The following is a 14,917-nucleotide window of genomic DNA, read 5'->3' on the forward strand; positions in this document are numbered from 1 at the left end:
TGTGAGCTCTTGTTTAGATTTAGAGCAAAATTTTGCCCAACATTTTTTAAGTTTTTGATAAAGATTACTAACATTTGCCTAAACTAGTTGAACTGTTTTTTTGTGAATGTGAAGTTTACTGTAATTTGAACAAATTAATACACTTTTCCAAAATGTAATTCATTTTTATCTTTTATACTTAAATGAGTTGTCCTTTTTTTTTTCTTTGATTGTACTACATTTGACCAATTCCAACCAAGAAACAGCAAATTAACTAATAAATGTTAACGGAAATAAATGTAATAAATCCATAACAAATTTTAATTTGAATAAATGAATGCATAATAACATTGATCATTGGATAAATTTGTCAAAAACTTACCAATTTTAACTAAAAAAGAAAAAAAAAATCAATTTGAGAGTTCTCTCCCTCTTAAGCTCCATTGAATTTTAATTTATAAAATGACATTAGTACACTATTTTTATAGTCCAATAAGGAGAGTAGAGTTTTGAACATTTCTATGACATTGAAATAGAAATACTGTTTATTGATATTTTTCTTATTGATCATATGTTGGATAATAAGGGCAATGAAACTAACATGAACATAACTTGGTGGTGTTGAGAAGGTCCAAAGATTGCCCAAGCTATAGTCTCGTAGACATCCTGTGCTATCCTTGAAAGCCAATGAGATAATTCATATTTTTTGTTGTCTTTTCAACAAATTGACAATAAAACAAGAGTAGATGATAAACAATGCAAAAAATTGCACAAGCTCAGGGATTGTAATCAAATATTCAGATCAATATTTCTCTTTATCACATTACACAAGTCAAGGTTGAATTGTTATTAACTTTAAATTGCAGACGTCTTGTCTCCACTTGAACGTAAGTGATCCACATTTCTACTCGTTGTCTTCTCAAGTTTGAAAAGAATCAGATGGGATGGGACCTAGTTACCCCCAAAAGCTCGAGTCTCACCCTTTGAACTCCTTAGCTGCATAATGGAAAGAAAAACAGTTTAGAAAGAAGTGGAGGCATATCAAGGAAATTTAGCTTTCTTCGGTTGCATCTGTCAGGTCGGATTGGATTGATAAAAGCAGTGAAGACCGAAGACCGACTAACTAAATTCAGAAACTTTGTTTTAAATCATTGGAGAGTGGAGGAATCCCAAGTCTTCTAAATGAACAGAAAGGGAAACAATGCAAACAGAAGTTGAAACATAAGTAGAGTTTGTTAAGAAAATGATTGTAAATACAGTAAGTTGAAGAAATTTAAGACTAATCTTGGGGAAAGGCCAAACCACTGGGAGTGCTTGAGAACTTATATTTACAATGGCAATTCTAACATGATTTTCCGATTAGGAGTCAGGGATAGCATGAAAACTGGATAACTGTCCGGTCAAATTGAGTCACATTCCTTTTTCCTTTGCTAAGAACACATTTTTTCTTTTATGGCTTTTGTCAGCGTTTGTGCTTGAAAGATACAATAGAACTTTTAAAGAGATTGAGGACTCTTGTGTTGAGGTATGGTTCCTTGTCGTGTTTCATGTCTTTCTTTGGACTTAGATCTTCCTTCTAGGTTTTATTTGGCTAGATTGGAGCTCCTTCTGCCGGGCAATATCCCTGTATTCTTCCATTTCTTCTCGGTAAAAGTATGGTTTCTTATTTGGCTAGATTGAGGGTTCTTATTGATAAACTCTCGTCATGGCCTTATCAAGGTCAAAGGATTTAAGGAACAATTAGAAGAACCTTGAACCTCAGTTCAAACGATCGATTTTGAACTAACAAATCAAAAGGGAAAGAAGAAAGGCAAATTAATCCTGCATTTTTCTTTTCTATAGTATACTTATATGTTTATGCAATAGTAAATACCTTGTCACAATCTTAGATGATAGTCAAGAGTATAAGCATGAATATCTGAGGCACCTGTACCAGGCCTGAGAAAAACCATCAACAAAGATAATTAAATGCCAAGAACATGCATTTCAATAAAACGACACTTCGAGAGTGAGAGAACATCCAATGAATTAAACTGCATCAAGGCCTTTGGCAGAATATATTGGCTAATAGGTAAGAGTAAGAAGGTTTCCAGAAATCTATTTGAACTCCTAATTGTCATTTTCCTTCCCAATTGATATTAATAATTTAGGTCTACACATACAAAGAACATACATAAACAATTAAATATATCATAATAGGCTTTTGGGTTTGTTAGTGAATTACAGTAAAGACTCATTTACTACTTGATCGGTCAAAACTAGTTCCTCCATGCATGCATAAAATGTGAATAATACCAAAGATTCATTTTCTTCATTTTTCTTGTTCTTTCTTCCCTCTGACATGATGGAAGATTTAACATTTTTTGTAGATGTACAAGGAGGAAATGACAGAAACGTAACCTTTTTTTATGTTTTTATGAGAGAGAGACAGGAGGAAGTCACGGCACAACAAGGGATGACAGGTAGGTCGAGAAAATCCGAATTTATATACAATGAAGAAATAGGTAAATTGGATTAAATTCTAAGAAATCCCTATCACACACATCCTTCCCTCCATGACTTGATTAAACTGAAACTTTATAAATCAAACTTAGATATGTATCAGATTAGTATAAAATATATCCAGAATAAATACAGAGTTTGACTTCCTATATCAGAAAAGAACTCTGATTCACATTCTGAAACATGCATTTTATCGAATATGTGAATTTTAGAGTACCTTTTATTGATGGTCCCATAGTGGAATGTGGCTCTTCCTGCCTTGACATCCTCAACATACTGCAATCAGAAGTACAAGATACGGTTGCTTCAAGCGTTAAAGTATTTGGTACAAAAGTTAAGGCAACTCAGTAACCACTCAAGATGTCAGGTTGTTGACAAATTGGTGTTTATTATTTACATTGTCCTTTTGGCATGAAACTTGGGCCTCGCTTCAACAAATGTTTAGGTTTTCTGGGGAATACACCTTTTTATGATAATAAGGTTCAAAATGTGCTGGGTCATCCTTGTAGGAGTAAAGCATAGAAACTAAGGGTTAATGTATCGACTCTATGGAGTATTTGGCTGGAGAGAAATAGAAGAACATTTAATATTAGGCAAACAATTGGTGTGAGGTGTATGAATAAGCAAAATTCTATGCATCTCATGACAGAGTGTTGAATAATGAACAAAAATTGACCAAGGTATAGCTTTATGTTTTACATAATACTTTATCTCGCATTCTTTTAAATTGGAGCCTGTTTCTGCATTTTGTTCTCCTAGATTTTGCTAGCTTTTTCGGCTTCTTTTGGCCTGTCCTTTCCCTTTTGAATTGCCTGCTTGCATTCTTTACGTTCTCTCTTCATCAAATAAAGGGGGGGGGGGGGGGGGGCGGGAAAAGAAAGAAAGAAGGAAGGAAGGAAGGAAAAAAGTTTTACATAATACTTGCTCTTAGTTCCAACTCCTAGACTTTATTTGTAATTTCTCACAGTTTCAGTTTTTCAAAAAATAGGATTCTACCTTTTCTTTTTCGAAAAGGTAAAAACAAGAAATTAGCTGCCTTGACAATACTTAGTTCCTAGTTTCTCGTCTAATTTTGATTTCTTAGTCTCTATTTCTTGTTACTAACTTACTAGTTTCCCTAAACATCGGTGAAATTGTTATTCTAAACAATTTTTTTTCTTATATATTGGAAAGCAAATATCAATAAAAAAAAATATATGTATTTCATTTTCATTAATTAAATTTCAAGTCAATCTTGTCTATTTAACAATTTTAAAATTTAGATAAGAAGAACTACGTTAAAAAAACTCGAACCATGAACTTTCAACATATGGGTCTCTAGTGTACAAAATTCAAATGCACTGAAGTTCAAAAGACAAATACCAGTCTTAAGGTAACCAGCATGGATGAAAATGCAAGAGAATCAAAAGGTATATCGTCGAGAGGAAAAAGGCGGCATTCAAGGGATTCAGGACCAGGAGAGAAATAGGGTTTCTTCAACTTTCCCATGAAAATTATGTACGTCTGCAAAAAGAAACATGAATTGTGTCATATATTAAGTATATTGGACACCAAAATATGATTAAAGAAAATAAGTTTCTTTCTTACTTGGCCAATTAGAGGGATGTCTAACTGAGCAAAAGGGGATGTAACTTCCACTTCTGCATTTGCTTCTTCCAAGGTTTCCCTAATTGCACCATCAGCTGCTGACTCCCCAATTTCCAAGTAACCAGCTGGAAGAGTCCTATTGAACAACTAGATCTCAAATACAATTATAAAAGTTGTCAAAGAAGGAAGGATTCATTAAGTGTCAAAAAGTTATTTGCTGCAGAATGAAGGACGTTTTTTTTTTTTTTTTTTTGCTTTCAGAACACCAGAATCTAACTTTTGGTTTCCATCACAAAATTGAACAGTTTTTGCAAAAGGGTGGTTTTCCTTTTCCCTTTCTTATCTTTAAGCGTCATCTACATACATACCAAAGGCCGTAAGAAGGCTCGATCTTCCTCCTGCAAAGTAAAACCTTGTTGTCGTGATGAATCAAACAACCCACCACCTGCAAATATCAAATCCAGAAAACAGGTAAAGAATTGCCTTTATCCATGTGGGGGAATAAACTAATGACCAAGAAAATATAGCAAAGTCCACAATGCACTTTCCAGATAAGAAATGGTTATAGGTTGCATGTAAAAACTCTTGAATGCTAGCATAATATCTAGCTCTAATACAAATTCACAAGGGAAAAAATCAATGCAGAACATAAAGTAAAATCAGAAAGTGCAAATTATAACAATATAGAGCAAAGTATATTTCCAAATGTCAATATATTCTTACAAGAAAACTATTACCAAATAGAAAACTACGATATATGCATAAACATTCGGATCTTGCTTACAAGTAAACTACTGCTAAATAACAGATTATAGTAAAGCAAACCTGATTCAACTCTCAACAGTTATCTTTCTCACTGAATCGAATCTTATTCTTAAACTCACTTTCAGTAATTACATTGCTTATTTGGTACTCCAAAAAAATGCCTTACTGACAAATTTTAAAAGTGCCCTAGCAAACTACACAAATTCACTCCATCCTAATCTTGAAGCATAGTTAGTTGTGAGCAATAGAAAATCCAATGTTTATATGGCAACTGCGCAGAGTGATCAAAGATCATACAAATTCAAGAGTATTACCATCTTCGGATTTTGATACGTTATCTTCCCACAAACTGTGCAAATAGCTCTCAATTTCTCCTCTCCCTCAGGTATTCCATGCTTTGTTTGACCTCCACACCACTGACAGAACCGTATATTACGAATTTTTTCCTGCATAAGAGACTTCATTTATTTCATATAGCCCAGCCAGTACAATGAATAAAAAATTTAAAGCCAATAAAATTAAATGAAATGCACACAAATCCCCATAAGTAAGAAATATTTCGTTAATCAAACAAAAACCTTTTAAGCTTCATTTATCATCATTGTCTAGTTCTTTAATAAATAATAGCAAGCCATCTTGTTGGCTATGTGTTTCTAACATTATGAAGAGGAATAATATAATAAGGCAACATTCCACTTTCCCCCAAAATACAGAAGTAATAATCACAATCAACCCAAATGAAAGAAAACAGGCAACATAAGTGAAATTGATTCTGATCAATCAAAAGAATGACACACAAGATCAATCAAAAAAAAAAAAAATTAAAAACATTTAACAAAAAGAATGACTCACAGAAGAGTGAGTTACAGTTGAAGATGCTGGCGGAGGAGATTCTGACATAGACAAGGGAGACGAGGAAGAGCCTTCTTGATTTGCCTCAGAACATGTAGACCCACAAAATGCTTTGAAAGAGCCAGTTCGAGGAGCCAAGAACAGGGAAGCGGTGCTAGAACATGACAGTCTTGAAGAAGAACAAGATAATGAAGACGACGCTGACAACCGTTTAGAAGAGACGAAGGTAAGACCGAATCCAACAATGCTATTGGGTTTCAGAAGATTTGAAACAAACCCAGATGAGCAACCGAAGAGATGAACAGACTTTAGCATTATCTATCTACAATTTCTTTGAATCCGTAGGGAATTTGAAGGCGTAGCGCGTAGTCGAACCAACGAAAAGCAACATCCAATGAGGAGTTTGTAAATCATGTCATCTCTTTCCTTCCATTTTTCCAATTGGGGCGTGCCAGCAATCAAAACACAGCAGCAACAAAGGTTAAACCCAAATTACAAATATCGCGCTGAATTTGAGTTCTGAAAATTTGGGTGAATGTTCTTCGGATTCGACTCAAATTCTCAATCGGTGACGTCCTTATCCTTTGAATATTGGATTACGGAAAATTAGGCGAAAAGTTTTTCATTTTATTTATATGTTAAACAGTAATTACCGTTAGTTTAAAATAACGGAATTAGGAAAAAGTTTGGGCGGGGGATAACACCTTCATGAAATTAATACTCTTTCTATTTACATCCATTTTGATTGCAAACTTTTAAAAATGTTTATCTTAGTTTATCAACTTTTCTAAAAATTACTTAAAATGACGAGAATTCTTGTTAACTTATTTTATAAATTTTTTGTTTCCATGCATAAACACAATGAATACATTTATCAACCAAAATTCCAAACTAATTTTGTTCTTTTTTTTTCTCCAAAGCCAAAACCTCTCCTATCCCTTACTTATCTCTCTCACTCTTTACTATTTTTTTTTCAAATTGAAATCTTGATTGGTAGAGTGAAAAAATAGAACATATCTAACCTATTGGTGTTAACATTCATGATGAATCACGAAATATTACAAATTTGAGGCACTAAAAAATTTGTAGAATGTTAATGCATCAAAAGCTCATAAACAAATGTCTCTAATTATGAATTAAAATTATTGACTTTTTAGAATTGATTACATTATTTTGCATCAAGTCATTTACGTATAGAAACCACGACATCATTTCGTTAAAGAGTTAATGAAATCCCAACTAGAAGAACCAAAATATATTTTTTTCATACAGTTTAGAAACTAAAATATACCCTTTAAAAAATTTAAAAACCAAAATAAAATAAAATGATTGGTAAATTTAATTCAAACATGAAATTTAAAATACTAAATAAGTGTCGTTTTCATTCATACAATTTCAGAAAAAATTAAGTGTTATTAAAAAAATAAGTTTGATCGATGCCTAATTAACTATTGATGAATTTTGCCAAAATTCATAAGTTCTATCGACGACAAAAGAAAGAAACTCCATTGTTATTTTTCTCTAAAATTTATCAATTTCATGAGTTTATAGAGTTGATTGCAAACACTTATCTAAATTGGGATGTAAGTTGATGAAAATGAAAGTTTAGAATGAAAATGGGTTATAAGGGATAAGTTTATGCATAAAAATAAATTGTAACTCTTTTCTTTGGTGCACCACCCATCATTTTCTCTTTCTAAAACTATGCTTAATAATTCAATTTTAATTGCATTCATTGGTAAATATTGACTTTAATAATTCAAAAGTTTAACTCATTCCTTACATGGGTTATACGACTACTATGACTACTATGAATTCAACGATAAATTTAGCTTGTTGATAATCGACATACTCTTCCATCTTAAAAATTAGAAACTTCAACCTCACATTTTCCCAACGTATCTTTAAGAAAAAAATAAAGCAAGCAAGAAAAAAGAAGCAGTAGCCAATTGGTAAAGCTCAAATTTAACTATACCTCTGGACTAAAAGATTAGAGATTATCGAGACACAATACCCAGTAAATCTCTGAAAAAGCTCTATTAGCAAGATCTTTTTTTTCACTTCATCGACCAAAAAATTATCAACCACCACTGAAGAGTCAAAGAAGAGATAGCTAATCACTACATGTGTATTTTTTTCAAAATGTTCTTATTCCAGAGTCTCAAACATGTTAAGTAGTTCATTATAGTTAAAAACAACAGTAAATTATACAACTTTCCTACTATAATTATTGATACCGTATAAAAACGGACACAGTAGTACATGCTTGCCAGACAAATAGTCAGCATTAAATAATAAACAAAACTTCAGATATGACAGTTCCATTATCATATCAAAATAAGTGTTGAGATCAAGATATGAAAGAAAAAGCTTACTATGTGTGTGACAGCATCTTTAATGATCTGCAATACGTTGGAATTTGGATGAAGATGAAGGTTAGGAAGATGCTATTCTTAATTTACCGCTAACTTGTTGCACAATGATTTGTATGCCACACTGCAAACTTTGAACTTCTCCTCCGCCATCACCTGCATTTGAGTTATCAATCAGTATTGCAGCATACAGATACTGAAAGATTGATATGTCTATCCTATTGATATTGGGGGTTCATGGTGGTGCTACCCCCTATTATGCAGAGATACGGATATGACAGAGAGACACGTCAGTTTATGAAAATACAGGACACATATAACAGGGAGACGGTTATTAAAATGTCATTTTTATACATCTAAAAAAAATTCTAAATTAATAAGTTTATGCATTTATATCACCTATAAAAAGAAGTTTAAAGTATTTTGCACTCAAAATTTATTACTTTTGTCCTATAATTTTTTGTATCTCTTTTTTCTATAAATGTTTTTTGTATATATATTTGTATAATTTTTAGTATCTGTTTAGTACTTAACAAGGATTCACAACATATCTAGCATGGGCCTATATTTGACTTTATACAACTAGAATGTAAAGTATAACTATCGTGCTAAGGAGTGTTTGAAGTTTGTCCAACAAGTGTCTAAGTGTCCAAATTTTGGCTTGTAGCTAACATTGAAACGCTAGCTCAATGCTCCTTAGACTACTACCTTGGAGGAACCTTGGTGACGATCTGGATGCCATTTCATTGCACATGCTCGATACCTAAAATGGAAGAAGAAAGTTCAAAAGATTGAAAAAAAGTACAGAAATTGAAAGAAGATTCAAGAGAGAGCCTTTCAGCATCGCTGATTCTCTATCAAAGACAAGATAGAATGTTCTACACTTGAGTGATGCAAAGTCAAAGTGATCAGAATGAAAGCTCACGCATTTTTAACATCTTCAAGTTTGAGTGGACCAGACGCTTGTAGTCCAAGAGCAAGCCTATGCGACACCAAATTAGCCTCTGAATTCTCGTATTCATTAGAAGAGTCATAATCTTCATCAACCCTATGTTGCCAGCTCCAAGATCTCCCATAGGTATTTGAGTTATGTTGCCATGTCCAAGATCTCCTATAGTTATTAGAGTTATTTGTTGAGCTCTTCCATTGAGGATTCTCTTCATTAATAAAAGACCAGTAATAAGACCGATTCCCACCAAATGCAGATTTGAAGACAGTCTCAACATCAGGATCATCTTCAGTAAACTCAAAACCTGATGAGGAAGAATTAGAACAAAAATTCAGAGATAACTAGCTGAGTGAGAGTTCTATTTTCTTAGAACAAATGAAAGTAACTTTTCATTTTCTAATCACAGATTTTGTGAATAGAAGATTTTTTTTATTCTTTATATATTCTTTTACAGATTTGTGAACAGTGATTTTAATTTTATTTTTTGAAATATTAGTGATTCTAATTTCCCACATGCTGAACTTTACAGAATCCATTTGATCCTAATTCTTAAAAATAAAGACGATCACGGGAGCAATAACATTAAGACTTTGTTTGGTAGCCATTTGTTTTTTGGTTTTTGGCTTGTTTGAAGAAGATTATAAACATGACATAAGTCTCTTTGTTTTGTTATCCATTTGTTTTGTTATACACAATCCTCCCATGTTTTAAAAAACTAAAGTCATCTTTCTAAATAATTTGCCAAACAAGCTAGACATCTCAATCTAACACCATTAAGGAATAAGACCAGCAGTCAACATGATTTTTAAAATGTTAGAGAGATCCAAAATGGATATGCTGCCATCACCAATGTAATCAAAGAAATGGCTCATCTCTCCAAAAAATAAGTCATGGCTTAGAACTTTGAAAGAAAAATATCTTTTAGAAATCATTGCAAATGAAACTAAGTGTTGCAATACATGTCATACCAGTCCTTTTACTTGCAAACCATTATGAGTACAACTCCGCAGCTTCTAGATTGTAAAAACAAATAGACGGTTTAAATGATATTTTATTTATTTATTTATTCCTCTTTTTTCTTTTTTACATTAAAACAAAAAATAGTGAGTGCCAATATACATTAGTATTGTGGACTGGAGGATGTGTAATAAAGAGGTTACTTACTTCTGCTTGAACACCGTGGTTTCTGGTTGGTCCTGTCTCTTTTAGAGCCCCTAAATGAGTGACTTTTAAACCATGAAGTGCCGCTACTCGAGGAAGGACCATTAGCCTCAACCTCATCCCGCCAACTCTGAAATTCCGAAAGCAACAAGAATGATGCAAAAATCCTTTTGAAAGTAAAACCATATTTAATACTATTCAGGTCAAAACTAAAATGTTTTGAATTTTTATGAGCAGGATATCCAGGATCATCAGTCAGATGTTAATTGTTAGTTAACATGTCCCACCAAAAGCATAGAAATGACCTTGTGTGAAGCAGTGACTAAAGCTAAAAAAAAAATTGGACTGTGACTGAGAAGACTTGTCCAAATGAACAAGGTTACTGAAATGGCTTTAAAAAGGTGATGAAAACTCTAATTTCTACCTTTATTCTAGCATCATAAAAAAGGAACAACTCCATCTTTGAGATTTTAACAAGAGAACAGTAGAAACTCCTCACAATGCAAAGATGAAACTTCAAGTCATAGAGTTTTATCAAAGAACCCTATCTCCTATGAGCTATATGGGTATTGAAAGCTGATTTCAATGAAGAAGCGGGATAATGGAAAAGTATTCAGTAGCGAAGTAACAGGGCAACTAATGCAACCTGAAAGAGGAATTCTGCATAGGCACTGACATTGCGCAGCAATGATTGTTTTGTATTAATCCTTCTAAAACTCTTCGTATAGTGGTTGCATCTCTGTAGAAAAGTGTATGAATATTAGTACAAAACATAATGCAAGAGATTCATTATAGGGAGTGTTCATTTTGAGCAACTAGTTAGTATCCAGATTACTATGTAACAACAATAAGTTCAAAAGAATTAAAGAAAAAATTGGTCCGCAGTCTCTTTATCGATGACACTTCTTATCTTGAGTCTCAGAAAACACACCGCTAATTCTCATAATGTCTGGCTCTCAAACATATCAGGTTGCAGCCTACCATCTAAAATTCGAGATAAGACTTCCATAACAAAATAATCATAAGTTTTAAAGTATTAGAATACAGGAGACATTGTTATTCAAATTCTACTATATCAAACAGAATTGCCAAAAAGCAACCCTATACGTGACCACATTCAGAAAATTCAACAAGGAAAAGGAAGTTAAGTTGTTCGCTTCACATCATCTAATGTGCCTATGGAATAGTAATCCTGCAAATGATTTGAAAAAACAGAGAAGGGATCCATGATTTGAAAAGGCGTTTGATGATCAGGGAGTTCCACCTCCATCCGACCTTTCAAAGAGAGACCGTTTTTTGTGGTTCACAAGGGTGTGTGTTTTATTGTGGGATATTTGGGGGGAGAAGAACAATAGAGTGTTTTGAGGTGTGGATAAGGGACCCTTGTGAAGTTTGTTCCTTGGGAGGTTCCATGCTTCTCTATGGGCTACGATTTTGAAGACTTTTTGAAATTATTCTCTAAGCAATGTTTTACTTAGTTGGAAAGCTTTTCTCTAGTGGAGTTTATTCTTGCGGGCTTGGATTTTTTTGTACTAAGAAAAAATCAAGTACTTCCGTACTCGCAGCCAAATCATCCATTCACAGTCACAGCTACTGCAAACTTACCAATTTCATGACTAATAACTAATAAATCCTTATATTCAACTTGTTCATAAGTTGTTCATTAGCTAGAATGGACAGATGGTGATTGAATGCTACAGGGAGCTGGAAGCCAAATTGTAGTATAGCTGATTTGTTAAGTGATCCCACTTTTTAAAAGATTGTATTGCTCAAAGATTCAGAAATGGTTCCATCAAACACATTCTTGCCGCCACTGAAAACCTGCCCAGCTGTACTCACTAAATTCTCCCTCCAAAACAGAAAATTCAAACTGAATACACAAAATCTATAATTTGATATGAGAAAGCCCAAAATACACTAATTTAAACGATGCAACATACCATTCCTTTTATAAAAAAAAAATCCAAGAAAGAAGGATTATGGTCTCATCCACGCTATTGTTATACATATAAAGCAAGCACCATAAGACCAAACGAGATGAACAATTGCATGAGAAGAAACTCACAGAATCCCAATAACTTCGTCTTTTGCGGTCGAGGACAGACGTAGAATGAAAAAAAGCAGTTTTCAAGATAAAACAATCTGCGTGGGGATTGAGGAGTGCCGTTTTGATGCCGCCACCGTTCATCATCTGGAAACAGAAGGATTAAGGCCCCAAAAACGGAAGCTCCGGTGGGTAATAAGTAATAAGTTAAATGGAACTCTTTTGCTCCTGGAGACAGTGAATGAAAGCGGCCATGGATCGGGGTCGGTTCGAGCTCAGAGATAGAAGCACTAGACTTGACCTCATAATGAACCTTTGTTTTATTTTATTAACCTTACACAAATTATACAAATTCCTCCCAACCAACACAAATAATAAAATTGTTCAAAGTGCTTATATTACAAAAAAAATTATAAAAAAATACCAAATTTGATAAAAATATTTATAATATATAACAATATTTCAAATTCTATTTATAATAAACATCCATAATTACCTATATATTTATGTTGCATTAATTCACATTAATAAAAGTCGATAATTGATAAAATCTAAAATTTTGTTATAGCTTGTAAATATTTTATTTTATTTTACTATTTCTAGAAATGTATCTTCAAAATATAATAAAATTTTAGATTTTATTAATGTAAGTAATAGAAATTTTAAAATATGAAATTTTATTAATATATCTTTGTGTATTTGAATACAATCATTTGTACGTGATAATAATGAATAGCCTTCAATTAAATGGATGTGATAATAATAAATAGCCTTCAATTCAAATCTATTTTATTTGACGAGTGTTTGAAATTATTAGCATAAATTGGAGGGCCATGAGTTCTGAAAATTTATTCGCCCTTACCATGAAGGAAACTCGTGGATAAAAGCATTGTTTGGTTTTGAAGGAAGGCATCAACAAAACTTTGTAATTGATTCAAATATCTTTTTAAAATTTTGAAATATTTACTTACAAAATGGTTGAAAAAAATAGTTAAGCAAACTTTTCAAGAACAAATTATTGAAAAAACAAGAATGTTAGACCTTAGTATTCTGTAAATCTCTACTTTTTTATTTTGTGCTTAATGAATTCGGAAATATAAATATAAATACGCATGATAAGTTTATTGATTTAATAGAATAGCATCAAAAGTTTGACATGTTTAATAACTTATTGAATTGAACCTTCATGCATAACTTCACCACTCATATCTTTTTACAATATTTCATACTAACATTGGAAATAAGAAACAAAATATATAACCTGTAATTTTATGGCAAAACAAATAGAAAGGAAATCTAAATTCATCAAAGTCGAGAATAATACAACAAAGCTCAATCACATCAAAGCAAGAAAAAGAGATGTCACAAAAACTCCACTCAATTCTCACTTACAATAGTCACGCAGGTCAAACGGTGGGTCGTACTATGCTCAGAAGCAGCAAAATCCCAAATCTATTTAACAGAACAAGACAACTTAAACAATTTCATATTTGAAGTAAAATAGTGTTATTTGGCTCAGTATAGTTAGATTTGATACGTATGAAAGAGGGCAAACCACAAGATAAATATTCAAATAAAGCACTCAAGCCATGACACATCATCAAAGCTTCAAAAAACTTAATCGGCACTTGTGACAAACTTTCTTGCAACCAGCAAGGATAAGGCTACCCGAAGAATCTCAAATCACCTAACTAATGTCACCCACCACCTCATGATCCATTAAGGAAGCATATGAATTGAGCTTCCACACCTTGGTGGCGGCGGCACCTATGAAACCACACTTTCCTGTAGTTCCCTCCCAAAGTCTGGAACCACCACAGCATGAACACTCATAAACTCCTCCAAATGTGCACGTACACAATTCGCTAGAGAAGCACAGTCAAGAGGAGAGCCCTTGACCATCAACAGATTCATGTTATTCCACACTTCCCACAAAAGAATAGCAATGGGCCTCCCGATCTGACCCTTTCAGCACCCCATCGACCCTTTTCAATAGTCCATCGAGCTCCCATAGTTTCTGAAATTCGACAAAAAGGAATGTAAGGAAGGGACAATGGAAAGCTTAACACTCTTGCAAATTTGCAACCTCAAAACACATGACTCACAACCTCAATTGTCTTCCACACCAACAACTGAACTCTATGGGGCAGCTTCAGCTAAGATATTTGAGCCCAACTCACACTGAGCTTTCTTACATAAAACAGCTAAGTCATAAGCACCCAAACCTTTTTAATTACTTTCAAGGCATGTGCACGTTTACACTAAATAGCCCATTTCCTTTTTAACACATTTCCAAACCACAATTTTTCTTTGCTATTTTCGGCTCCTACTTGATTTCAAAAAAAAAAAAAAAACCCATTTTAAAAATTTATTGCAACAATAATAAAAATGCAACCAAATTTATTAAACAAACATTTAAAAATAAAAAAAAAAAGTTAAAGATCAACATTTTTTAGTAGGGCCATTTTTTAAGGAAAATAAATAAATAAAGACAGCTTCACTTTCTTAGCAATAACAAGTTGTCCTACGGTTTTCAGCTTATTTTAGAAGCTTTTGGTTTATTATTATTAATTATTAATGTTAAGAAATATATATACTTTTTCTTTTAATTATACAAAAATATAATCATTTGTAATTTTATTAATAAATTGTTCGATCTGTGAATTTATATTCGAAAAAAGAGTTAGTGTCTATATTTATATAAAG

At 32.8% G+C, this 14,917-nt stretch overlaps 2 protein-coding genes and 1 long non-coding RNA gene across 6 annotated transcripts; all 3 read right to left on the reverse strand.

Moving 5' to 3' along the window:
- Positions 1 to 570: 570 nt before the first annotated feature.
- On the reverse strand, positions 571 to 6,279 carry LOC101220971 (nudix hydrolase 23, chloroplastic). Of its 3 annotated transcripts, none has more exons than XM_031882651.1 (8): positions 5,701 to 6,279; positions 5,148 to 5,279; positions 4,437 to 4,513; positions 4,069 to 4,204; positions 3,844 to 3,984; positions 2,699 to 2,757; positions 1,853 to 1,917; positions 571 to 975 (listed from the first exon to the last, which is right to left on the reverse strand). In XM_031882651.1, exons 1-7 carry the CDS (start codon positions 5,998 to 6,000, stop codon positions 1,857 to 1,859), a joined length of 906 nt encoding a protein of 301 aa, XP_031738511.1. In that variant the 5' UTR covers positions 6,001 to 6,279; the 3' UTR covers positions 571 to 975; positions 1,853 to 1,856. The 3 variants fall into 3 exon arrangements, 2 of the variants coding, with proteins under 2 accessions (XP_031738511.1, XP_011652088.1); XM_011653786.2 differs by having other exon boundaries at positions 5,686 to 6,277; XR_004215272.1 differs by lacking the exon at positions 571 to 975 and adding an exon at positions 2,879 to 3,042 and having other exon boundaries at positions 1,857 to 1,917; positions 5,686 to 6,279.
- A 1,514-nt stretch (positions 6,280 to 7,793) lies between these two features.
- LOC101221203 lies at positions 7,794 to 12,538 on the reverse strand. Of its 2 annotated transcripts, XM_004136518.3 has the most exons (6): positions 12,233 to 12,535; positions 10,814 to 10,906; positions 10,171 to 10,297; positions 8,983 to 9,310; positions 8,766 to 8,820; positions 7,794 to 8,213 (listed from the first exon to the last, which is right to left on the reverse strand). In XM_004136518.3, the coding sequence occupies exons 1-6, from the start codon at positions 12,356 to 12,358 to the stop codon at positions 8,139 to 8,141; spliced, it is 804 nt and encodes a 267-aa protein (XP_004136566.1). In that variant the 5' UTR covers positions 12,359 to 12,535; the 3' UTR covers positions 7,794 to 8,138. The 2 variants fall into 2 exon arrangements, with proteins under 2 accessions (XP_004136566.1, XP_031738512.1); XM_031882652.1 differs by lacking the exon at positions 10,814 to 10,906 and having other exon boundaries at positions 12,233 to 12,538.
- Positions 12,539 to 13,445: 907 nt separating this feature from the next.
- On the reverse strand, positions 13,446 to 14,777 carry LOC116402673. The gene is made up of 2 exons (XR_004215164.1): positions 14,320 to 14,777; positions 13,446 to 14,228 (listed from the first exon to the last, which is right to left on the reverse strand). It is a non-coding gene; the product is annotated as an uncharacterized LOC116402673 (long non-coding RNA).
- Positions 14,778 to 14,917: the final 140 nt, after the last annotated feature.

The sequence above is a fragment of the Cucumis sativus genome, chromosome 3 (assembly GCF_000004075.3).
Source record: "Cucumis sativus cultivar 9930 chromosome 3, Cucumber_9930_V3, whole genome shotgun sequence".
Classification (NCBI taxonomy): Eukaryota; Viridiplantae; Streptophyta; class Magnoliopsida; order Cucurbitales; family Cucurbitaceae; genus Cucumis; species Cucumis sativus.